At 51.3% G+C, this 23,337-nt stretch overlaps 1 protein-coding gene across 1 annotated transcript in view; it reads left to right on the top strand.

Annotated features, from left to right (window-relative positions):
* Positions 1–23,337, top strand: part of DCHS1 (dachsous cadherin-related 1) — a 57,466-nt gene that overhangs the window by 17,971 nt on the left and 16,158 nt on the right. The window contains exons 3-12 of the mRNA XM_062567584.1: positions 9,613–9,801; positions 9,915–10,146; positions 11,198–11,434; positions 11,859–12,878; positions 13,081–13,268; positions 18,933–19,029; positions 19,210–19,367; positions 21,112–21,946; positions 22,275–22,514; positions 23,002–23,127. Coding sequence (XP_062423568.1) covers positions 9,613–9,801; positions 9,915–10,146; positions 11,198–11,434; positions 11,859–12,878; positions 13,081–13,268; positions 18,933–19,029; positions 19,210–19,367; positions 21,112–21,946; positions 22,275–22,514; positions 23,002–23,127 — 3,322 coding nt within the window. The remainder of the gene's footprint in view (positions 1–9,612; positions 9,802–9,914; positions 10,147–11,197; positions 11,435–11,858; positions 12,879–13,080; positions 13,269–18,932; positions 19,030–19,209; positions 19,368–21,111; positions 21,947–22,274; positions 22,515–23,001; positions 23,128–23,337) is intronic.

The raw sequence follows: 23,337 nt of genomic DNA, 5'->3' as shown, positions 1-23,337 counted from the left end.
GGGGAGAAGCAGCCTTCAGGTGATATGAAGAGGAGGGTGAATGAGCAGAGAGACATGTAAACTCTGTAACACTGGCAAGTGTAGAGGATGTGATGTATTGAATCACTCTTGTTTGCAAAAGCCATAGTTATGTGTCTGGGAGGTTCAGACTTGGTTGGAAAGACCTCTTGGTTGTCAGTGCCTGTTGCTGTTCCCCACAGCATCCCCGTATAGTGTGACTCCTGATGTGGAATATGGACAGAAGTCCCCATGCAGGAGTATGCTCTTTGGGGGTGCAAGAGTGCTGTGTGCCTTTGGTTTGATGCAGGGCTCCTTTTCTCTTATAGGGATGCAGATAAGAGGAAAACCCAACTAGTTCTGCAGCTCCCTCCCTGCAGTATTAACAAGGACTCAGGGACTCTGTTGTTGGAACCCTCCTAAATGCCTTCCATTTCCCCAGCTCTCATGGCCACAGGGAAGGAACCCAGGGCTTCAAAGGCAAAATTGTGAACTGCTCTGTGTGTCACTGAGAGAAGAGCTAGGGGAGCATCTCTTGTTGTGACAAGCTGAATTTTTCTGCAGCAAGTCGTGGGCTGTTGATAAGTGAGGGGGGATCTTATCAATGTGTACAAGTACCTGAAGGGAGGGTGTCAAGGGGATGGGGACAAACTCTTTTCAGTTGTCCCATGCGACAGGACAAGAGGAAATGGGCAAAAATTGAAACACAGGAAGTTCCGCCTGAACGTGAGGGGGAATTTCTTCCCTGTGAGAGTGGCAGAGCACTGGACCAGGTTACCCAGAGAGGTGGTGCAGTCTCCTTCTCTGGAGATCTTCAAGGCCCGCCTGGATGCAGCCCTGTCTAACATGCTCTAGGTGACCCTGCTTGAGCAAGGAGGTTGGACTAGATGATCTCCAGAGGTCCCTTCCAACCTTACCATTTCTACGATTCTATGATTCTATGACCAGCTGCATGAATGCATCCTGCTATTTTATATGGGAGGTGTTTCTGACAGCAGTCAGTTCCTTGGTCTTTAAGACAGAGGGAGATTGAGGCTCAAGGTCCTGCTGAGCATTCTGCTTTAGCCCAGAATGGATCTAGGGTGTCTGAGCTGTGTAGGACCAATGCACTTGGCTGCAACTATGGTATTTCTCTGGACATTGCTGCAGTTGCGCATAGTACACAAAGTATTCTTACTCCATGCCTTGCTTTCTCATTCTCTGTCTACACAACCCTCCTGGGATAGCCCAGCCTTCTCGCAGCCTTGAATAGAGCCCACTCAGTCAAGGGAGACACCAGTGTTCCCCAACGCTGCACCCCCCCCCCCCCAGCCATGGCCATATCCAGGCTCTAGTCCCCCCCCATGTCCCACAGCACACTCCTTCCCTACCCACCTCTTATGCTCCACACAGCCCTACTCATGAAGGGAGTAAGGAAGGAGAGTAGCAGACCCCAGAGTTGAAGCAAGCAGACTTCAGCTTACACAAGGAACTGGCAAGTGGGATCCCATGGAAGGCAGCTCCAAAGGCCAAAGGAGCTCAGGAAAACTGGCAGGCCTTACAGACAGCATCCTCCAAGTACAAGAACAGTCAATCTCGGTACTCAAGAAAACAAGGAGACACAGTAGGAGTCTGCTTTGGTTAAGCAGTGACCTTATGGCTGAGCCCCAGTGCAAAATGGCAGCATACAGAAGGTGGGAGCAAGGAGGATCTGCAAAGGAGGAATTTAGAAACATTGTCCAGACATATAGGGATGGTGTCAGGAAAACCAAAAAACTGAGCGAGGTTGAGACTTGGGGGAAAAAAAAAATCCAGGGTGATAAGAAGAGCTTCTGCCACTACACTGGTAGTAAAGGCTGAACAAGAAAAATCTGAACCCTTTGCTGAATGGGATGACTGATTTAGTGACAGGCTGGGACACTCAATTCCTTCTTTGCCTCAGCCTTCATCAAGACTTCCCAGGCCTCTGTGCTTAGTGAAAGAGTTCAAAGAGTAATGCCAGCAGCTGGGGATGAGGACCGAGTCAGAGATTACTTCAGAAAACTTGATGCATATGAGTCCATGGTACTCAACAGGCTGCACCTGTGGGTGCTCACAGAACCAAACTTCTAAGGCTGCTCTTTGAAGGATTGTGGAGATTAGGAGAGATCCCTGACAACAGAAATAGTGCAATTGTTACACCTCCACCTTCAAAAAAGGCCAAAAAATGATCTGAGGAGCTACCTGCTTGTCAGCCTCACTTTGGTCTCTGGGAAAATCAGGAAGCAAGTCCTGTTGGAGGATGTTTTTGGTCACATGGAAGAGAAGGGGATAGGATCAGCCAGTAGGGACTAAACAAGGGTATATCATGCCTGACCAGCCTGATTACCCAACTCTCTGAAAAGTCACTGGATTTGTGGCTGAAGGGAGAGCAGTGGATGTCATTTACCTTGATTTTAACAAGGTTTTTGACACATCTCTCACAATATCCATGTCAGGATGTCACAGTCTGGACGGGTGGATAACCAGGTGGGTACAAAAGATGTTGGATTGTTGGGGTCTGAGGGATGGTTCATGGGCTGTGCTCTGCCTGAAGCCTGGTGACAAGTGGCACATCACAGGGGTCTGTCCTGGGACCTCCCCTGTTTAATGTCTTTGCCAATGACCTGATGCAGGCAGAGTGCACGCTCACAGTTTCTCAATATCTTATGATTCTCTGGTATCTCATGGCAAAGGATTTTCCATGCACACATGCTCAGCACTTGTTAAGCCACATCTAGCTACTGTTTCTAGATACAGTTTAGGGCCTCCAGGTCAGAAAAGGCTTCAAGAAACTGCAGTGAGTTCAAGGGAAGCCACTGAGATGGTCGGGGCTGGAGCGCTAGTCTCAAGAGGCAAGGCTGAGGAACCGGGGCTTGTCCATTCTGGAGGAAAGAAGACTTCAGACCTCAGAGCAGCCTGCCAATACCTCTGAGGAGGTTACTGAGGGGGCAGAGCCAGGCTCTTCACAGTATTGCACAGCAAGAGAACAAGAGACAGTAGTTATAGGTTGAAACAGGAAAGGTTCAGGCTGGATACTGGAAAAAGGTTTCTCCTCATGGGAACAGTCCAGTGCTGGAGCAGGTTGCCCACAGAAGCTTGAGAAACCTCCATCCTTGGTGGTTTTTATAACACAACCAGATAGTCATGAGCAGCCTGGTCTGACCCCAGCACTGCCCCTACTTGGAGCAGCAGGTTGGACCAGAGACTTCCAAAGGTCCCTTCATCCTGAATTACTCTGGCTCAGTCATCTAGCTGTTGAACTCTTTCCCCAGCCCTGTTGGCTACTGTTAAAGGCAAATTACCAGGCTATACAGAACTTTGTGCCAATGTACTATAGCTACTCCTCAGTTCCTTGTTCAGTGCTCATAGAATCATAGAATCGTAGAAATGGTAAGGTTGGAAGGGACCTCTGGAGATCATCTAGTCCAACCTCCTTGCTCAAGCAGGGTCACCTAGAGCATGTTAGACAGGGCTGCATCCAGGCGGGCCTTGAAGATCTCCAGAGAAGGAGACTGCACCACCTCTCTGGGTAACCTTGTCCAGTGCTCTGCCACTCTCACAGGGAAGAAATTCCCCCTCACGTTCAGGCGGAACTTCCTGTGTTTCAATTTTTGCCCATTTCCTCTTGTCCTGTCGCGTGGGACAACTGAAAAGAGTTTGTCCCCATCCCCTTGACACCCTCCCTTCAGGTACTTGCACACATTGATAAGATCCACCACCACCCCAGTCTTCTCTTCCCTAGGCTAGAGAGGTCCAGCTCTCGCAGCCTTTCCTCATAGGGCAGGTGCTCCAGCCCTCTGATCATCTTCGTAGCCCTACACTGGACTCTCCCCAGTGGCTCCATGTCTCTTTTGTACTGGAGGGCCCAGAACCGGATGCAGCACTCCAGATGTGGTCTCACCAGGGCTGAGTAGAGGGGCAGGATCACCTCCCTCAACCTGCTGGCAACAGTCTTCCCAGTGCACCCCAGGATACCATCAGCCTTCTTGGCCACAAGGGCACATTGCTGGCTCATGGTCAACTTGTTTTCCAGTAGGGCTCCCAGGTTCTTCTCTGCAGAGCTGCTCTCCAGAAGGTCAGCCCCCAGCTTGTACTGGTTCCTGGGGTTATTTCTCCCTAGGTGCAGGACTCTGCACTTGCCCTTGTTGAACCTCATGAGGTTCCTCTCCACCCAACTCTCCAGCCTCTCCAGGTCTCTCTGAATGGCAGCACGGCCCTCAGCTGTATCGGCCACTCCTCCCAGCTTGGTATCATCAGCAAACTTGCTGAGGAGGCACTCTGTCCCCTCATCCAGGTCATTGATGAAAAAGTTGAACAGGATGGGAGCCAGTACTGAGCCCTGGGGGACTCCACTAACCACAGGCCTCTAACTAGACTCCGCACCACTGATGACAACCCCCTGAGCTCTGACATTCAGCCAGTTCTCAATATCTTATGATTCTCTGGTATCTCATGGCAAAGGATTTCCCTTTGCAACCGTATTCTCTCAATACAGCATTGTAGAGGGGATTTCTTTGTATAGGGGTTACATAAATTGAAAGAAAAAGAATTTCCTCTGCTGTTAATTCTACTGTGCAATATCGTGGGTCTTCTCCTGGCTGTGGGAGAATGGGTCCTACAGGCTAGAACAGCAAGGCTGCAGGCAGGAAAACTGAATGTGCAGCTGGTTGCCTTGTCTACCCATCAATACCAATACACAGAGCATTTCTGAGAACAACCGCTCCTTAGTCTTACAAGGTAGAACTAGACTCCAGAGTAGAAGTAGTAATTAGAAGTAGCTCTTTAACAGAGAATGTAATGAACCACAGAAAAAAGTCACTGTAGCTTTCTTTTCACTGCTGATCTGGCTGGACCAGGTGATGGTCAAAGAAGGGGAACATGTGGATTCTTGATGTCAGAGCTCCATAGGTCACTAAGCTCCCTACCCAAAAGAATGCCTATGGAGTCCTAGTGTGGGGAGAGAGTGCTGGGCTGTGGCATCACTACTGTCCAGGAGATTGCAGCAGACCATTTTCATCCAATGTGAGGAGTCTCCCTTCACTTACTCCTTCCCATACCTACAGTGAATGGCGAGAAAAGGCTCTCTTCCCTCTCCAATGGCAACAGTAGCAACTGCCTCCTGCCTCTCAAGGTGGCCCAACAGGGTCAGACATTCTTGCACAGGCACAAGGATAGTAGGCTCTGTGCTTTTTTTGCCTGTGGATATTCTTGCTTCCTTGCACCAGACCACACATGAACACTGTTTGTTCTTGGCACATGAAGTTGCAGCTGCAGATGCTATAGTTTTGGGCAGAAACACTGCACATGCTTTGCCTCTGCACATTGTGCCTGGTGGTGACCCTGTGAGCTTGTGCAGTTATCTTGTACACATGAGGTGACCCCCACAGCCTTGTCTGCATCTCATGTCTGTGTGCTGACCCTATGAGTTTATGTAGGTGTCTTGTAAGCACTGGTGACACACAGGTATCTCAGACAAAAGTGCAGTGATCCTCTGAGTTTGTGCAGGGGTCTTGGTGTGGTGACCTTACAGCCTGCTTCTTCCCTCCTTTCTCCTCCAGCACAGCTCCTCCTGGGAACAGCCAGTCTTGGCCCTGTAATGATAGGATAATCAAAGATGTCAGAGGTAAGGGAGCTGTAGGGGCTTCATTCAGGCTCAGAGCTCTGATTCTTGCTCCCACATTGAGAGGCAGGTTTCTCACTACTCTGCAATACTGTGTTTCCTGGGCTGTCCCATAGATATCCGGACCCCATTTCCCTCTTGTTTCTCACATACAAGTCATGAGCCTCAAAAGCAAGTTATGGTAAAATCAGCTGTCACTCCAAGTTTTCGAGTAAGTGCTAAATACAGGGCACAATGCTGCCCTGGACTAGCTCTTAGCAAAGTTCCTAGAAAAATATCCAGTCTTGGTTTTAAAAATTCCAGAGGTGGTGGTTTCACCAAAGGCCTTGATGAGCCATTTTGGTGGTTAATTATCCTTACAGCTGAAAATATGTACCAGAACACCCAGTTTTTCTGTTGTAGTCTGTGGCCATGGGCTCCAGCTATCCACACCTGCTGGACTGAGGTGTCTGCCATAGTGCTGATAAAATCCTGCATTGCCACTCAGAAGTTCCCAGGGTATATCAGCCCCAGCTGCCATGGGGACCAGCACTGCCTTTGGGAGCTGTGTCAGACCCTACTGCTCATGGGCTAGCCGTGGAGGTGGTGGCTAGCCCTAGTCCTCCCAGAATGCCTGCACAGGACGTCAGCTGGCTGCAGGCACTGCCTGCCTGCAGGCAAGGGAGCTTGGGCTGCTGGGCTCCAGGCACAGCCACCATCCCTCTCTACAGAGTGGTGGAGACACCAGCCAAACTATCCATCAGTCTCATGCTGAGCTAACACATTTAGCCGCTCCTTCAGGTCTTTTGTTGTTTCTGTGGCTTTTCTCTGGACATCCTCGCATCACCCCTCCACGTGAAAGCAGAATCTGACACAAATAGTTGTATAAGTGCTGGTGCAGCAGTGGCACGACCTCTCTCAGACATACTATGGGCTTGTATGCACAGAGTTTGTGTTAGACCATTGGTCCACAGTTACAGCTATGCTGCCAGTTGCACATTTTTTAAAATCCACTTAATCACTGGCATATTGGTCATTCTGGATGGGCAATTTCAGCTTTGCAGCAGTTAGGTCCAGGACATTCCCTGATTCTCAAGGGGGCAGCACTGCTGGATGGGGAGCTGGGATGCCAGGCACATGCGAATGGGGGACCTCTCTGAGCATGCTTTGCCTGGTTCTGCGGCTAGATCTGTCTCTGATGCCAGACTGCCAGTTCCATGGGACAGTCCTGCTTGGAGATAGATCTGGGTACTGGCAAGCAGCTGGGGAGATGATGCTGCACTGCGTGGTAGTGACAGCTGATCTGTTTCTCTCATGTTCTCAAAGCCTGACCTAGCTCCTGTGGCAGGAATCTAGATTTCTAGATAGCTGCCACTGTGGGTACCTGTCTTAGCATGGTGACCATCCTCTGATGGGGGTCAGAAGAGAGATGTAAGAATAATTTCAAGTATAGATACTTGTCCTCTTATGAGACTGAGCAGAACAACCTCCCTATTTGGCTTCTCTAAAGAAGGGGTTGCAGCACCCATCACCACAGTCCAAATAGCAACAGGCAGAAAGCTCCCAGAAATACCAACGCCCTTCAGTCTGACAAAGTTCCGAGGAGATCTGGAGATAGCCACTGAGGTCAGGTAAATGCAAGCTGGAAATAAGATGCAGATTTTTAAGAAGGCGGAAGTGAACTGTGGAAGTGGCTCTTGGAGGAAATTGTTTATCAGATTCAGAAGCAGATAATGCCACCTTCTCGTGTCCCCCCCTCCCAAATTTGTTCTAAGCAATTATTTCAATTCCAGCTGCCTAGTTTCTTCCCCTTTGTTTCAGCAATGCCAGCAAGGTCAGATTTATACTCTCAGATGAACAGCTCCAGCTGCTATCAGTCCTTATCATCAGATCCCTCACTTAACGACCTCCTGTTGCTCTGCTGACAGCATCAGCATGATATTGGGGTCTCTGAGTGGATTTTCTGATTTGAGCTATGCAGGTTTATAGTAGTCTCATCAAGACTCAAGGCCTACATGCTGCACCTCACTTGTACCCTTGATATAGCCGGATATGCAGCCTCCAGTGCATGTACTAACCCACCCCCACAAAGCTGCTGTTGCCCAGCTTGCTGTGCAGACTCAGCATCTGCTGCGTGCACTGGTCCACACTAGCCACTGCCATGGCTCAGCCAGTGACAAAAGCCCCCTGAAGCCAGCCAAACCCTGCTGTGATCCCCCTGAGCCCTAGCTGCCTTGACCCAGGAGCTCCTGGCACATCCAAGTTGGTGCTGAGACCTGGGTATAGGAGGAAACAGGATACACCAAAGGACACTGCAGCGGCAGAAAGGAGCTTGAAAACATAGGGGAGGCAGATGAAGCCTATTTTCCCAAGTGCTTTGTGGCACTCCTGTTTGAGCTACTCTCATGGCACCTGTGGTTCTGAGTGCTCTGCAGCTGGAGCAGGAAAAAGGGATCCTGTTCCGTGGTGCATCTTCCAGCAGCTGCCTTGTGGTCAGGGAGTGAGTCCTCTATACAGGGAAGGTGGTGCTTGTTGTTGCTGTGCTCCTAGCTTCTCTGTTCTTGCATTGCCTTGCAAGGGTATTTACAGGCAGTGGGGCAGGAGAGCTGGTAAGGAGGTGTCATAGGTACTGCTTCTCCTTTCTGGGGACTGTGGATTGTCAGGCAGGAGAGCTGGCAGGAGGTATCTCAGGTATTGCCTCACCTCCCTGGGATGCAGAGCATAGGAGAGAAATCTGATGGGGAGAAGGTCTCACCTGTATCTGATTTATTTCTCCTCTTTGGCCCAGCCATGTTCTGTACTGTCTCCTGCTGTTCCTGTCTCTAAGGATCTAGTGCATGGCTCAGGTTAGGGGCCCTGCCCAGAGGAAAGTGCTGTTTGCAGCCCCCAGCTGGGCCCTTTCCTTGGCGTGCGTGCAACGTTCCTGTGCTTCTCGCTCACAGGAGCCGAGGCCCCAGCGCTGCTGCTGGGAGGAGCTGTGGCTGACGAGGCCTGAACTCCACTTCACCCGGGCCTGGCCCAGCTGCCTCCTTCCTGGCTCCATCCTCCAGCTTTGTTCTCATTGCAGAGTTCCCATCTGGTGGATGAGCCATGGGCAGTGATGTTGAAGTTGTGGGGAAGGAGCTGTTTTCTACTGACCTGAGCTGCAAGGAGCTGGACCCTTGCAAGCAGGGAGCAGTTTGGATCCTTCTGCTGTATCCACAACAGCTAATGCCACTCATGTCTCCAGGGACTGGTGGGCGCTGGCTGTTACAGGCAGTGCCACTCTTGTCGTCGTCCTCAGATCCCATACCTGTGGGGTACAGAACTTGCAGAACAGGACAGAGCCTGGGCTGTAGAGAAAAAGGGGGCTGTTTTGCTTCCCATATTGTCTTAGGAGTCCTTGTGGGAGAGAAAGAGCTGTGGGCCAAGGCCAGCTGCTGTGAACAAGCTGGGTGCAGTGGGGACATTTGGGTACTATTTCCTTGGCATGTGTGAGGCTTGTCCTTTGCTGGGGCAGCTCCATAGGCCTGGGTTGTAGATGCTGCCTCAGCGGTGCAAGAAGGGAGGTATTACCTGAAACAAGGCACCTCTGGTGGTGCAGGGTGGTGTTGTACATAGCAAGTGTGGTGCAGTTCTTGTGAGCCTGGAATGCTCTGCTCATGCAACCCTGTACCCTCTCTTGGGGACCAGGGCCAGCCTAAGTTTATCCTGGAGTGCCCTATGGCTGCCTGCACAGCCAAATGCCCAGGTGAACATCACTCCCCAGGAGGCTGTGTCTTCCTGCAGGTAATGCTGTAGAGGAAGTGGTGATTTATTTGGGACAAGGATTGCAGAGGTGAAGTGGTAACTGTCAGTCTGCTTTGCTGTGGCCAGTTCTGAGGTCTATGGGGCAGTTGTGGGACACAGAGCAGAGAGCAGCACTGGGCTGTGAAGGTGATAATGGTCTGGGTCTGTCTGCTCAGGCTGGTGGTCTCCATCCAGATGCCGTGGGAATGGTTGCTGGCCTTGCTCATGTAGTGCCTCCCCCTACCCAGGTGACAGCCACAGATGCAGACAGCGGCCCATTTGGCTCTCTCTCCTACTCCATTGGTTCTGGCATCGGCAGTGTAATCCCCACACAGTTCAGCATCGATGAGAATACGGGGCAGCTGTGCACTCTGCAGCCCTTGGACCGTGATGAGGGCACGTCTGCCTACGACTTCACTATCACTGCTGTTGATGGGGTGAGTGCTGGAGAGGCCACAGGGATGTGATGCTGCTAGCTCAGCACTATGTAGGGGGTACAGTTGTCCTTGTCCTCACTCTTTTCCTCATTTCTGATCTGGTCTTTCCTCAGGGTGGCCTGAACTCCATGGTGTATGTGAAGGTTTTTCTGGAGGATGTAAATGACAACCAGCCAGTGTTTTACCCACTGGAGTATGCTGTCAGCATCAGCACACAGAGCATGCCGGGTACAGCTGTGCTGCGTGTCACTGCCCATGATAAGGACGAGGGGCTGCATGGGAAAGTGACCTACCGCATTGTCCTGGGGAACACCCCTCCTCTCTTCTCGCTCAACAAGGACACGGGTGAGAACTCAGAGGGCAGCCAGAGCAGGCTGCCAGCTAGAGCAGCAGGATGCAGGCGGGTGTAAAAGCCAGCCTGAGGGTTACTGCATGGCCACCTCAGCTGTGCTGATTGCCCCCAGAATACGTCTATTCCTCTTCCTGACATGTTGCCACTGCCCAGCTTTTTTAGTCCCTGTCTGTCCCTTTCCAGACTCACTCTCTGCTCTCCTATTTCTGCTTCCTGCCCTGTTCTTCATTTTTCCCCTCTGCCATCCCTTCCCTCATTCCCCATCCCTGATTCACTGTACTTTTCTTCCTGTATGCTGCTTGGAAGAAAGCATCTGGCTATATGCTGCTTGGCTCCTTCTTCCTGCCCAGCACCCTCCTCTCCTCTGCTAGGTTCCCTCTCCTTCCTCAGAGCTCTGTCCTACTTGGTCCCACCTTTCTCCCTGGCTTCCTCTGCTCTGCTCTGCCTTGGCTACCGAAGCCAGAGTAGTTTCTGCTGGAGGCCGAATCCGTGCTTGCATGTGGCAGTAGGGGCTCTTGGCAGGACAGGCAAGGTGGACTGTGCGCAGCAGGGACATCAGGCCCTCTCTGCCCTGATCTGCAAGTTCTCAGAATGAGGCTGAGACAAAGCAGGCCTACTGGTCAACATAGTGCAGGGCCACCTCCTTTGTAGGGTCTGTCCCATTAGGTCCTTCTGTCCTACTCTCTCTCTCCAGGAGCTTCCCCACAGCCCAGATCCCACCAGCTGCTGCTGTGCCCCAAGTTGGAATTCCAGTTTCCTCCCTTTCCTCTCCCAAGAACTGCCCTCTGATTTGTCTCCCTAAAGCCTTTCCACCACTTACTTCAGGGTTGGACTTCAGAGTGAGGAAGGAGGGTTTGAGGAGCCTTTCCCAGGAGGGTGGTTCTTCTTTGTTACATTTTTTCTGTTTTAAGTTCCATCCCTATTTGCTGCCCCTTTAGGGGGGCAGCAGGCCTGTGATTTGGCAAGGCATTCGGGCTGTTCCCTTGATGGAATGAGAGGCAGTGGGTGCAGGCATAGTGCTCTTTGAACTGCTTTCTTCCCTAGGTGTCATCTCCCTCTCATGGTCCCTGAGTGGCAAAGCCAACACCCTGGTACAGCTGGTGATCTCTGCACGAGATGGTGGAGGCCTGCAAGCACAGCCAAATGCCCGGGTGAACATCAGCATTGTGGAGGGCACAGTCTCACCCCCTGTCTTTGAGCAGACTCAGTACTTCTTCACAGTGCCTGAGGACATGATGCCGGGTGCCAGTGTGGGGGCCGTCCAGGCCCAGAACCCTCCAGGTAAGGACTTGTCCCTTTTTTACATAATCATTTTCCTTGTTTCTGCATCATCTTGAAGGTCCAGTATTGCATTCCCCTTTAGAGCAACCCTGTAGAGCTTTTGGGAGACCCACGAGCACTAAGAGGCACAAATCTGAATGTGTACCCACATGATTGTTGCCCTGCCTCCATTGCATGCTTGCATGCATATGCTTATGTATGCTTATGCACATGCCTGCACACAAGGATATGCATGAGTATGTATGTACATACACACTTGTACACATGCTTATGCATATGCACACATACACACAGTGCTACCCTATACCTCCAGAGCAAGGGCTGCCCAGACATCACTGCCCAATCCTGTTGCTGTCTGTAGTGGGCTAAGGAGGTGAGCTGGGTACATAAATCACTCCTTCTGTCTTCATTTCCATGCCCACAGGTCATGCTGATGACATCTTTTATTCCATCTCTTCGGGGGATCCTCATGGCTATTTTTCCATCGACTCTGGGTCAGGGCAACTCCACACAAGCCTGCCTCTTGATCATGAGTCCCAAGCTTTCCTCATTCTGGATGTCCAGGCCCGAAGTGGTTCACCCCCAGCCTATAGCAACACACGTGTGAAAATCTCTGTGTCAGATGTGAATGACAATGCGCCAGTGTTCCCAGCCCCCTCTGACTCTATTCTGCTGCCAGAAGCCACAGAACCTGGAACCACGGTGTATACTTTGCAGGCTGAGGACCGGGACAGTGGTGCCAATGGCCAGGTGCATTTCGAGCTAGTTTCAGGAGGTGATGGCATCTTCAGTGTGGAGCGTTCATCAGGGGCAGTGCGACTGATTGGGGCACTGCAGTATGAAGCCAGCGCTGCCTATGGGTTGGCCATTGTGGCCCGGGATGGTGGCATTCCCCAGCTCAGCTCCACATTCACGCTACTGGTGCACGTGCAGGCTGAACATGATAATGGGCCCATCTTTGACACACTTACCTACCGTGTAGAGGTGCGGGAAGGTGTGCCTGTCTCTACCCGCTTCCTGCAGGTGCGAGCCCTGGCACGTGATGCGGAAGCCACAACCCTTACCTACCACTTGCGTGCCGATGGGGATGCTGCCAGCTTTGGCATCATGCCTGAGAGCGGTTGGCTGTATGTCAAAAGTGCACTGGACCGGGAGATGCGGGACCTGTATGTGCTTACAGTACTGGCCTCAGCAGGAGGTAGTGGTGCAGGAGGGGAAGCTCGAAAAACAGGCACCAGCACTGTACGGATCAGCATCACTGATGAGAATGACAACAGCCCTCGACTGAGTGAGGAGCGCTACTTCTTCACCATTCCTGAGAATCAGGCTCCTGGTAGCAGTGTGGGGAGGGTGATGGCGAGTGACCGGGATGCCGGGCAGAACAGTCGACTCACCTTCCGCCTGCTCCAGCATGATCTCAACTTCCTTATCCACACACAAACAGGTGAGAGACCTGCTGGCTTCCTAGGCTGGGGCCAGCAGGGGAGACACAGGGCTGGTCCAAGGTGATGCAGTCCTGGTTGGCATTGCAACAGAATATTCATCTGCCAGCATCCTGATCCTGGGTTCTCCAGCAGCGTGCCTGAATATGGGCCCATTTCTGAAGAGATCTCTGAGCTTATCTTGTTCCTACTTCTCCCTCACAGGAGAGCTCAGCACCAAACATAGCCTGGACCGGGAGCAGCAGTCTAGCTATCAGCTGTTGGTGATCGTGCAGGATGGGGGAGCACCACCACGCAGTGCCACAGGAACAATCTATGTCACTGTGCTGGATGAGAATGATAACGCCCCTGCTTTCCTTCATGTGGCCAGTGGTCAGGAGCTGCCTGTGCAGGTAGGGGCAGCAGGCCATAGACCTGGGGAGACAGGGGCATGGGAGCACAGGGGGGCAGGGGATGCTGTAGGAGGAAGAGTGGGCAGGAGGGTCCCAGGAGGGTTTTGGAGTGGGGAGTGAAGCAAGCACAAGCTGCATCCGTGCAGTAGCCAGGGCAGTCTGGCAAATCTGAGGGAGATATGGTAAGAGGGGCATGTTCATGGGAACTGTAGACATCCCTGTGCATGGAGCAGGTGAGGACTGCAAAGGACTCTGTGACAGATAGGAATGACTGGAGGCAGAAGCAGTTGGCTCACGTGTCATGTGAGGGAAGGTGAAAGGGAGCCCTAACTCTGACTCAGTGGAGCCATGGTGAAGCACCTGCAAGCAGGCAGGCACGAGGTTCTGTTATCTTCTGGGTCTCGGGACTTTCAGTTTAGCCATTTGACTTTCTGAGAGGACAAGAGCTGCCTAGCTGAGCTTTACGCTCACAAAGGTTTCCTAAGAATGAGAGTCTTAGTATGTGCCATGGGCCCCAGCCTAGCTTTCCCTCTGAGCACTGGCTAGTGGCAGCAGTCATGCAAGCACAGTGTGCTGCAGCTCTAGTTATGTCTGTCCTGCAGAATACAAGTGGGCAGGGACCTACACCCCACTTCCCCCAGCTGCCTGCATCTACTCTGCTGTGGGCTGACCCCTCTGCAGTAGCTGCTCGTGAGGGCTTCCTGGAGCCGGTCAAGCGGTGCTGGCAGGACACCAGCAACAGAGCTGAGTGGGATGAATCTTCAACTGACAGGATGGACTATTACAGCACTTCAGGCAGCATGCCTAAAGCCACTTGCTCTGCACTGGGTTAAAAATGTCGTTGTGACAGTGGTCTTTCTCTTGGCCCAGGTCCTGCTTGAGCTGCGCACCAGAGGCAGGTCAGAGCAGGCAGGATGGTGCTGGCAGGTCTTTGCTGCACCTGGGAAGCCATCAGCACAGGACCCTGGGTACACTGTAGCTCCATGTTCAATCTTACATGTTCATTGCTTTTTCCCTTCCTGTTCCAGGTCGTAGCCTTCCCTCGTCTAGCCTTTTTCTTGCATGTTCAGCTGGCACTCTCTCCTTGCAAAACTCTCTGGCAAGGCTTGGCCTGGATGGGGGCGCCTCTCAGGGCTTGACAGAGGAAGACAGAGTCAGTCTTGTCCTCTCTCTGAGCAACACTCTGGTCTCTGAGTCACCCCTGAAGGCCAGAGACCTGCCATGTGAAAAGCCTCTGCAGAATGCTGCTACTCAAACTGGGTGCCTGCAGCATGTTCTCGGGACACTGGCAATGCACCTGCACTGCAATCTCTGCAAGCAGGCCCTGCAATCAATTCTATTTTGTGAGGGGTCATGAAATGTTAAGGGTACTCTGCTGGATCTTGGGGGCGGTCTCTCCCATATGCACAAAACATGGATCTTGGGGGAGGTCTCTCCCATATGCACAAAACCAAATGCATCCTCAGGGAGACTGGACAAGACTGGACCACATTTAGAGTCTTGAAGACAAGTAAATGCTACAACAGGCCAAGGAGAACAAGTATCTGGACTTTTTAGTTTGAAACTCTCCTGCTAAAAACACTGGCAGAGAAGGATCATAGAATCATAGAATCTGTAAGGTTGGAAGGGATCTCTGGAGATCACCTAGTCCAACCCCCCTGCTCAGCAGGGTCACTTAGAGCATGTTAGACAGGGTTGCATCCAGGCGGGCCTTGAAGATCTCCAGAGAAGGAGACTGCACCACCTCTCTGGGCAACCTTGTCCAGTGCTCTGCCACTCTCACAGGGAAGAAGTTCCCCCTCACATTCAGACAGAACTTCCTGTGCTTCAATTTCTGCCCATTGCCTCTTGTCCTGTCACACGGGACAACTGAAAAGAGTTTGTCCTCGTCCCCTTGACACCCTCCCTTCAGGTACTTGTACACATTGATAAGATCCCCCCCTCAGTCTTCTCTTCCCCAGGCTGAAGAGGCCCAGCTCTCGCAGCCTTTCCTCATAGGGCAGGTGCTGCAGCCCTCTGATCTCATCTAAGTCAGTATTAATCATGATCTAGGGGTAACAGAGAGGCTCAAAGGGAAGAAGAAAATCTAAATGATAAATGCAAAGCTCAGTGATTTATGGCAGACATGCTCAGTGAATTATTCATATCTGCATTCATTAGACAAAGCAGAGAGAAGTTTTTGTACTTTTTTTTATGCATGAACTAGACAGGTGGCTCCCACTGAATGCTGTGACAAGAGCTTGCTGAACATATTGGTAATGTGCTGTCAGGAGCAGGTGGTGAGCACAAGAGCTGCAGTGGGCACAGGTCCTCCCAGGGGTTAATAACTAGGAAAAGAAGAGGGAGCAAAGAGAAGGATTAAATGGTCTGCTTTCACTGAGGCATGATGTTGCTGGTAGGGTGCCCAGGATGAGTGTTTTTATCCTTGCTATTCAGCATTTTCATATATTCTGTAGAAAAGGTGATGGTTTGCTGATGATACTGGTCTATTCAGAGTAACAAAGATGAGAGCTGCCTGTGGGGTAGGATCCTATGTTACTGTTTAACTAGTAAAGAAGATGGGAGATGAAATTCATTGTTGCTTATTAGGAAATGATATACATGACAAAAAACAATCTGAATTTCATTTACACAGTGGTGGACTCTGAATTGGCTGCTGAAGTTTAAGGAGAAGATTTGGGGTATTACTATGAATGTTTTGGGAAAATATCAGCTCAAGGCTCAACAGCAGTCAAAAGCAAACAAAATGATGGCTATTATTAGAAAAGGAACAGAGAATAAAAGAGAACATTATTACGCTCTGTCTCAAACTCTGCACATACTCTCTGCCCTGCCTCCATTCCACTAAATAAGTAGCAGTGCTAGAAAAAATTCAGAGAAGGGTCTACAATAGATGATGGTTTCCATGAAGAAGGAAATTACTTGAACATTCTTTGGCATGGAAGAGACTGCAGGGATACGACAGAGGTGTGCAGTAAATGGCACAGGGAAAGTCAAAGGGAAATTAGAAGTTGCTGTTCTCACAGTACAAGAGCTAAGCAGCTTCATAGGAAATGACCAGCCTGCAGGTTTAAAATAAACAAGGATAGTACTTTTTCGTGCAGAACATAATTAAATTGTGAAATCATTGCCAAAAGTTGCCTGCATTCAAAATTAGATGAATTTATGGACAGACAAAAAATCCATCAAAGACTACTGAACAAAAATAAAATCTGTGGCTCAGGAAGTGACTTGGCCACAGACTGCTGGAAGCTGGGAAGGTTTCACAGAAGGATTACTCCATACATGTCCTATTTCTTTGTGTCTTCTCTATAAACCCACTGCTGGCCACTGTCAAAGCTATGCCACTGAGTGAGATGGCATTTTGATCTTTAGACTGAGCTGGTGTGTGCTTCTTGAAACATAGACATGTGACCTGGACAAGCCTGCCTGCTAGCAGTCTTACCAAGGCTGAGGTTTTTGCAGAGGCAAGACCACTTCTGCTGCTGTTTGTGTGTCTGAAATGGCATTTGTATGTGAAGCCCATGTGGATGCTGCTCATTTAACACTTGTACTAAGTCACTAGTTTCATGAGATGGAGCTTGATTCTTTGTTGGAGAGGAGTGTGGCCATGCATGCAAAGCAGGACTTGTATCCTAGTCAGGGGCAATTAGGGATAGCTGGAGAGGGCAGGTCCTGCCCCAGCCTTTTATAGGAGAGGAGTTGCAGGGGGCTTAGGAGACATGGCCCCAGCTGGAGGTGTCTATGCAAACACTCATTTTCATAAAGCAGCCAAGCTATATTTAGAAGGTCCTCTGCTTCTATCACTGCTGTGAAAGGCTGTTCCAGATTTCTTGATCTGGTAGTTAGAAACCATCTCTTAATTTCCAGTCTAAACGACTTTCTGACCACTTCATACTCATTTGTTCTTGTGCCAATATTCTGTTTTTGCTTAAATAGCTCTTCTCTCTCCTTGGAATTTCCCTTCCCTTCCCCAGAGTTTACAGAGTGCAGTCACATCACTGCTTGGCCTGGCTAAACAAGTCTAGCTCCTCTGGTCTCCTCTCCCGAGTGCCACCAGCATGGAGCGCATACCAGCAGCTTCTGCAATGGCATTAATGCTTGCCTGATCTCATAGATTCATAGAATCAGTAAGGTTGGAAGGGACCTCTGGAGATCACCTAGTCCAACCTCCCTGCTCAGGAGGGTCACCTAGAGCATGTCAGACAGGGTTGCATCCAGGCGGGCCTTGAAGATCTCCAGAGAAGGAGACCCTATAACCTCTCTGGGCAACCTTGTCCAGTGCTTTGTCACTCTCACAGGGAAGAAATTCCCCCTCACGGTCAGGTGGAACTTCCTGTGCTTCAGTTTCTGCCCATTGCCTCTTGTCCTGTCACACGGGACAACTGAAAAGAGTTTGTCCTCGTCCCCTTGACACCCTCCCTTCAGGTACTTGTACACATTGATAAGATCCCCCCCTCAGTCTTCTCTTCCCCAGGCCGAAGAGGCCCAGCTCTCGCAGCCTTTCCTCATAGGGCAGATGCTCCAGCCCTCTGATCTTAGGAGCTTGCAGCCTCTTTCTCTGGATTCTTGCTTAGATTCTGCTTGTCTTTTTTCATCTGTGCATCAAAGTGGTAGCCCACAGCAAGCATCTAGCACAACTGAATCTGTGAGGATGGTTTGTGCTGTAGGATGTGAATTTGAGGTCTGGCAGTGTGTGTGGTGGGTAAAGGATCACAGAAGCTGTGCCAAGTGAGCGACCCCTATCCAGGGGTGGATAAGTGTGAGGAGTCTGTGCTGTGGGAGAGAGACTGATCCGCTAGCAGCTGTGGGTTATTTGCTGAGGGTACCCCCAAAACTTGACAGCTAATCAGGGGCAGTAGTGGGGATACATCTGTTTCCATAAATATCCAGGGAAGGTGCTGCATGCAAGAGTGTCATATCGGTCTCTGTCAGGAAGCTGATGGTAACTCTCCTCAGAATGTGGGCTTAGCTGAGCACGTGCATAATTAATGTCTTGATGGCACTATGATGCATTAGCATAAAGTGGTACTCTGACTGCAGATAGTCAGTCACTAGTGCTGACTGGGAGCAAAGGAGTGAAGAGAAAAGCCCTCAGAATAAGGGTGACCAGGTCCGGAAAGAGCTGTCAGCTGCATTTGCAGATTGTGGACCTCCAGTGGGTTAATTGCTGAGAACTGAGGAAATCACCTTCTGTTGCCAGTGTCTAGTCCCTGAGTGTGTCAGCACAAACATTTGTATTTGCATCTGAAGGAGTCTTACAGAGTACAGAGAACTAGGACTCCTGTGAAGCCCTGAATTTTCCCTGGTTATAGTTAAAGGAGTTAGAGGCTTTGAATGCAACATGTGTGAAGTAGTGTCCTCCTGTCACTGCACAGCTCACCGCTGCAGCCTGTGCCAGTGCTGCTGAGCAGTTATTAAACAAGGCAGCATGGGAGGAAGGCTGACAAGCCAGGAACTCATTTTGCCAGCTTTGCTGCTGACTCCCCTGTGTTGTCTAGCCCCAGGCACAGCCTGTGGGTCTTGACTGGGATGGATCTGTGCCTTGGGTGAGGTGCAGGGCTGCTGTAGGACCACACAGATCCTGCACTGTGCTTGAGGGTCTGTGGAAGGAAGTTTGGGAGTGCTCAGTGCCACTCAGCTGCTCTTCATGTTGTGCTGCAGGTGCTAGAAGAGAAGCCATCAGGACTTCTAGTTGCCTCTCTGCAGGCCAAGGACCCAGATGAGGGTGAGAATGGCACCATCATCTACTCGCTGACAGGTACGAGCTGCAGAAATGGCTACCTGACACTGCTCTCTGCCCTGCAGCTGTGACCCTCATGGGCAGATGGATGCTTGCTGCACAAACTATGCTGTGCCACACTCTCTCCTCTGTTGTGACCTGCCCCCTGCCCTTTGTCCTTCCTGTGTCTCCCTGCAGCATTTCACCTTCTTTCTGCAGGTGCCTGGGCTGAGCGTTTCACATTGCACGTGGCCACTGGAGAGCTGCGTACTGCCACAGTGTTACGCCGACCTGATCGTGCCGAGTATATCTTCACTGTGACAGCCAGCGACCGGGGCACAGTGCCTCGCAGTACATCGGCCATTGTCCGCATTCAGGTATCCAGTACCTCAGCTCCCCTTATCCCTGCGCATCTGCCCTTTGCGCATCACCCCTTGGAGGGCACCACTCAGCTACTTGGCAGCCTTCCTCTCTGCCTTTTCACCCCCAGCACCCTCATCTCAGGGTACCCTCAGCCTTTGCTCAGACCCCTCACCTGGGTGGAGAACCTGGGGAAGGGACAGGTCTGGCTGTCACCATGCAATTTCTCCTTTGTAAACTGGTCAACATCAGCACTAACATTAAGCAGTTCTGTCTTTCCTGGACTGGGATGGCCAGCACTGTCCTAGATAGGTGGTTTCAGAAAAGACCTTAGACATACTTTGTACAGAGACATTAATTCTTCTCAACTTCTACTGGAAATAACACTCTTGACATGTGGGGTTATCTTCATATTTGCATGATTCTCATGCTCACTGTCTGCTGTATTGGCTCAGCCAGCCAAGCCCTTATTCTGTTGTTTCTTAGTAATGAGCTTCATGTTACAGCAGAGACTCCAGTTTCTCCCTCATCAATGCACCTTCTCAGTTTGCTCTTTATCATTCCTCTGTTCCTGTTCTTACTGTTTCCAAGGCCACTTAATTTTCCTCATTTGATACTCTGCTGCTTTTCTGTGCTGGCAGAGCCCTCTGACACTGTTAGCAAACTCATACTGTATGCAGCTTTCTTTTGCTCTTGCACCTGCCAATAGCAAATGTCTACACCAAGAGCCATCTCCTCTTATCTCAGAGTCTGCTTGTGACCTTCCTTGAGCCAGTCTGTCTTTTAGTCTTTTTCTTACGATACAGTAATTCTCATACTACTCCTCTCATTGGTTTAATGAGTGATCTTCCATTTGCTACTGCATCAGAGTTCAACTAAAACCTGGACAAGTTAGATCTGTTGCATTTCCTTTGTGCATGAGAAGTACTGTGTTAGCCTGGCATATCTGCTTTTACCCATCCCACAGTATATTCTATTCTATTTCCTTGATGTGTCATGTCTATAACTGTTCTTGTCTTCAACGTTGTTCTACAGCCTTCAAAGTACTGGGGCTAGGCTGACAGGTTGGTTGTCCCTGAAGTGCTCATTCATATCCCTATAAGGTAGCTACTTGCTTGGCGGTCCGATACCTGTCTGAGTTGACAGTTTTGCTGTGTTTTTTTCCCCCATTTCTCTGGTCTGGTTCACTGAGTCCTTCAACACATTTGCCCTTCAAATTACACTTTTGCTTTTTGTGCATTCTCACTCCCATGAGCAGCTGCCCCTCACCCCCAATTTTACTTCAATATCTTTAATAAAAATGGTGATAGTATTTATTTATCTTTGGGTCATACTGAATGAGCAGTGGAGTTGAACTACATGTTCTCCAGAGATCCCTTCCAATTTCAATCATTTTGTGATTCTGTGAATTGTCTTTCTCCTCTGTATCTCCCATCTGTATGACCTTTTCCTCCCTTCTTGCTCTCTCTTGCTTATGTTTTGCAGATTTTTTTCTGCTGTTATCTAGGGTCTAACTCAGACAGGAGTGCTCTCTCTGTCCTTACCCACCATAGCCTCCCAGGTGAAGATTCTGTTTCACCCTGTCAAACCTGCACTTATTCTCAGCATGTTTTTCAGGTTCTTATTCATCTGTTAGGCTGCAAGGCTTGTGACCTTGCCTCCCTCCACCTGTTCTTTGCAGGCCCCTTGTCCCCTTCTCCAGTGGTCTCCAATGTGTCCTCTTGCTGTGCAGCACCCCCTCACTGCTGTCTCTCCTCACAGGTGCTGCCATCTTCCCGGGTGCTACCACGCCCTGATGCTACTGTGCTGACCCTGTACCCCCTTGAGGGGGTCAAGCCAGGCTCTGTGATCGGCTCGGTGGCCCCTCCAGATGCCCCTGTGCGGGGACAGTTCACGTACACAGTGGTAGGAGGTGGTGGGGATGGCACATTTGTGGTTGACAGTGTGACGGGGGAGATCTACGCAGCCCGGGAGCTGGACTATGAAGCTGGGGCACGGCACACGCTGCAGGTGAGCGCTGAGGACATGCAGCATGGCTATCCATCCAGCCGGCTGGTGCTAGTACAGATCCATGTGCAGGACTGCAACGACCAGGCGCCCACTTTCCCTGAAGACCCCATCACCATCGTGGTGCCTGAGAACACCCAAGCAGGCTCATCCATCTTCACATTCCAGGCGCTGGATGGGGATGGCGTGGGTCCCAACAGCCAGGTGCGCTATGCCCTACTGCGCCAGGAGCCACCTGGGGCCCCCTTCCAGCTCGATAGCCGCTCAGGGCTGCTGACCCTTCGCCAGGACCTGGACCGTGAGGCTGCTGCCTCTTTCCTCTTGGTGGTGGAGGCCACAGACCAGGCCCGCAATGTCAGTCAGCGCCGCTCGGCGGCTGTGACAGCCCGCGTGTTTGTGACTGATGAGAACGATAACACGCCCGTGTTCCTCTCACCTGCTGCCGTCAGTGTCATGGAGGACCAGCCAACTGGGTTTGTGGCACTGCATGTGGTGGCCCAGGATGACGATTTGGGAGAGAATGGGCGTGTGAGCTACTCGTTGCGAGCTGGCAACAGTGACGGCCGCTTCCACCTCAATCCCAGCACTGGTGAGGGGTCCAGGGGGGGTGCAGGGTGGGCAACAGGGACACTGGGAATGTGAGGGCCCAAAAGGGTGCAGGGACACATGGGGGTGTGGCACAGTACACAGGAGGAGACCATGGCCTGGGGAACACAGGGTTGCCCAGAGATAACAGACTGGTGGGGTGCAGGGAGCCATGAGCATAGCAGCTGGCTGGCCTGATTCTGCCATTTCTCTCAAAACAAGGCTGTTTCTGGCTTACCCCAGTGCCTGTAGCCTTGCAACTCTTCTGTCCTGGGACCAGTCAGCCCCTATGGGGTGCGGATCCCAGCTCACCCCTCTCCCTATGTCTGCAGGCGCACTCTCCATCGTGCGGGCTCTGAACCGGGAGGAGGTGGGGCAGCACAACCTGACCGTGGTGGCCACAGACCATGGTTTCCCGTGCCGCTCGGCCACACAGCTGCTTTCTGTGCTGGTGCTGGATGTCAACGATGAGGCTCCCATTTTTGAGCGGCCTGAGTACGAGGCACACATCATGGAGAACTTGCCAGCTGGCAGCCCTGTGCTGCAGGTGTTGGCTATGGACCAGGACCTGGGTGAGGATGCAGGGCGAGGGTGAGCTGGTCTGCTTGGTCAGGGGCTTTGGGGGGATGCAGCACTCTGGATAAGCTGCACTCTGCTCCCCCTTTCCCCAGTTTTGAAAGCTTGGAGAACTATGGAAAGGGGAGATCATCACCAGGCCTGGAGGAGATGAGAGAGGGGCTAATCCCTGGGGGATATTGAGAATCAGGACAGGGATTGTGATTCCCTCTGCTCCTCAAAGCAATGGCCTTTGTTCCTCATGGTGTTTTAAGGAGGTTTCTTGTCCTGTCTTCCCTTCCAGAAACTGTACTAGGTTGGGGCCTTTCCCCTGCACTGCACATCTCTGCCCCCAATTTTTCTAGAGAGTGAGATTGTCCTCTCCCACAATGTGTATGGCCCCAGGGTGGGAAGCCTGGGAGGAGAGAGATGCAGGGCTCTGAGCCCACTGAGAGGCTCTTGGGGGTGCTGCTGGGCTGTCCTCAAATGTGCTTATCCTCACAGGTGCCAATGGGCAGGTGTCCTATGGGGGTCTCTCTGGAGGGCCATTCTCTATCCACCCACAGACGGGGCTTATTGTTACCACACAAGCACTGGACCGCGAGGAGCAGGAGCAGCATGTGGTGATGGGTATGGGTGTGCTGGAGCATGGGAGGGGTACATGGCGGGAGGGAATGGGTAAGGAGCATAGAAGAGGCAGATGGGTACTTTCCACTGCTTGGTTGTTGGGTGGGTGCAGCAGATGGGAGTGCTGGTGATGCCATGCCTGGTTGCCCCTGCTGTTGTCTGGGCATGTGCATGTGGCAGCCTTAGTAGTAGCTCTCAGCTAGTGAGTCTCTA

Source organism: Rhea pennata, chromosome 1, assembly GCF_028389875.1.
Source record: "Rhea pennata isolate bPtePen1 chromosome 1, bPtePen1.pri, whole genome shotgun sequence".
NCBI classification, from domain to species: Eukaryota; Metazoa; Chordata; class Aves; order Rheiformes; family Rheidae; genus Rhea; species Rhea pennata.
This window is presented reverse-complemented; position numbering and strand designations above follow the sequence as displayed.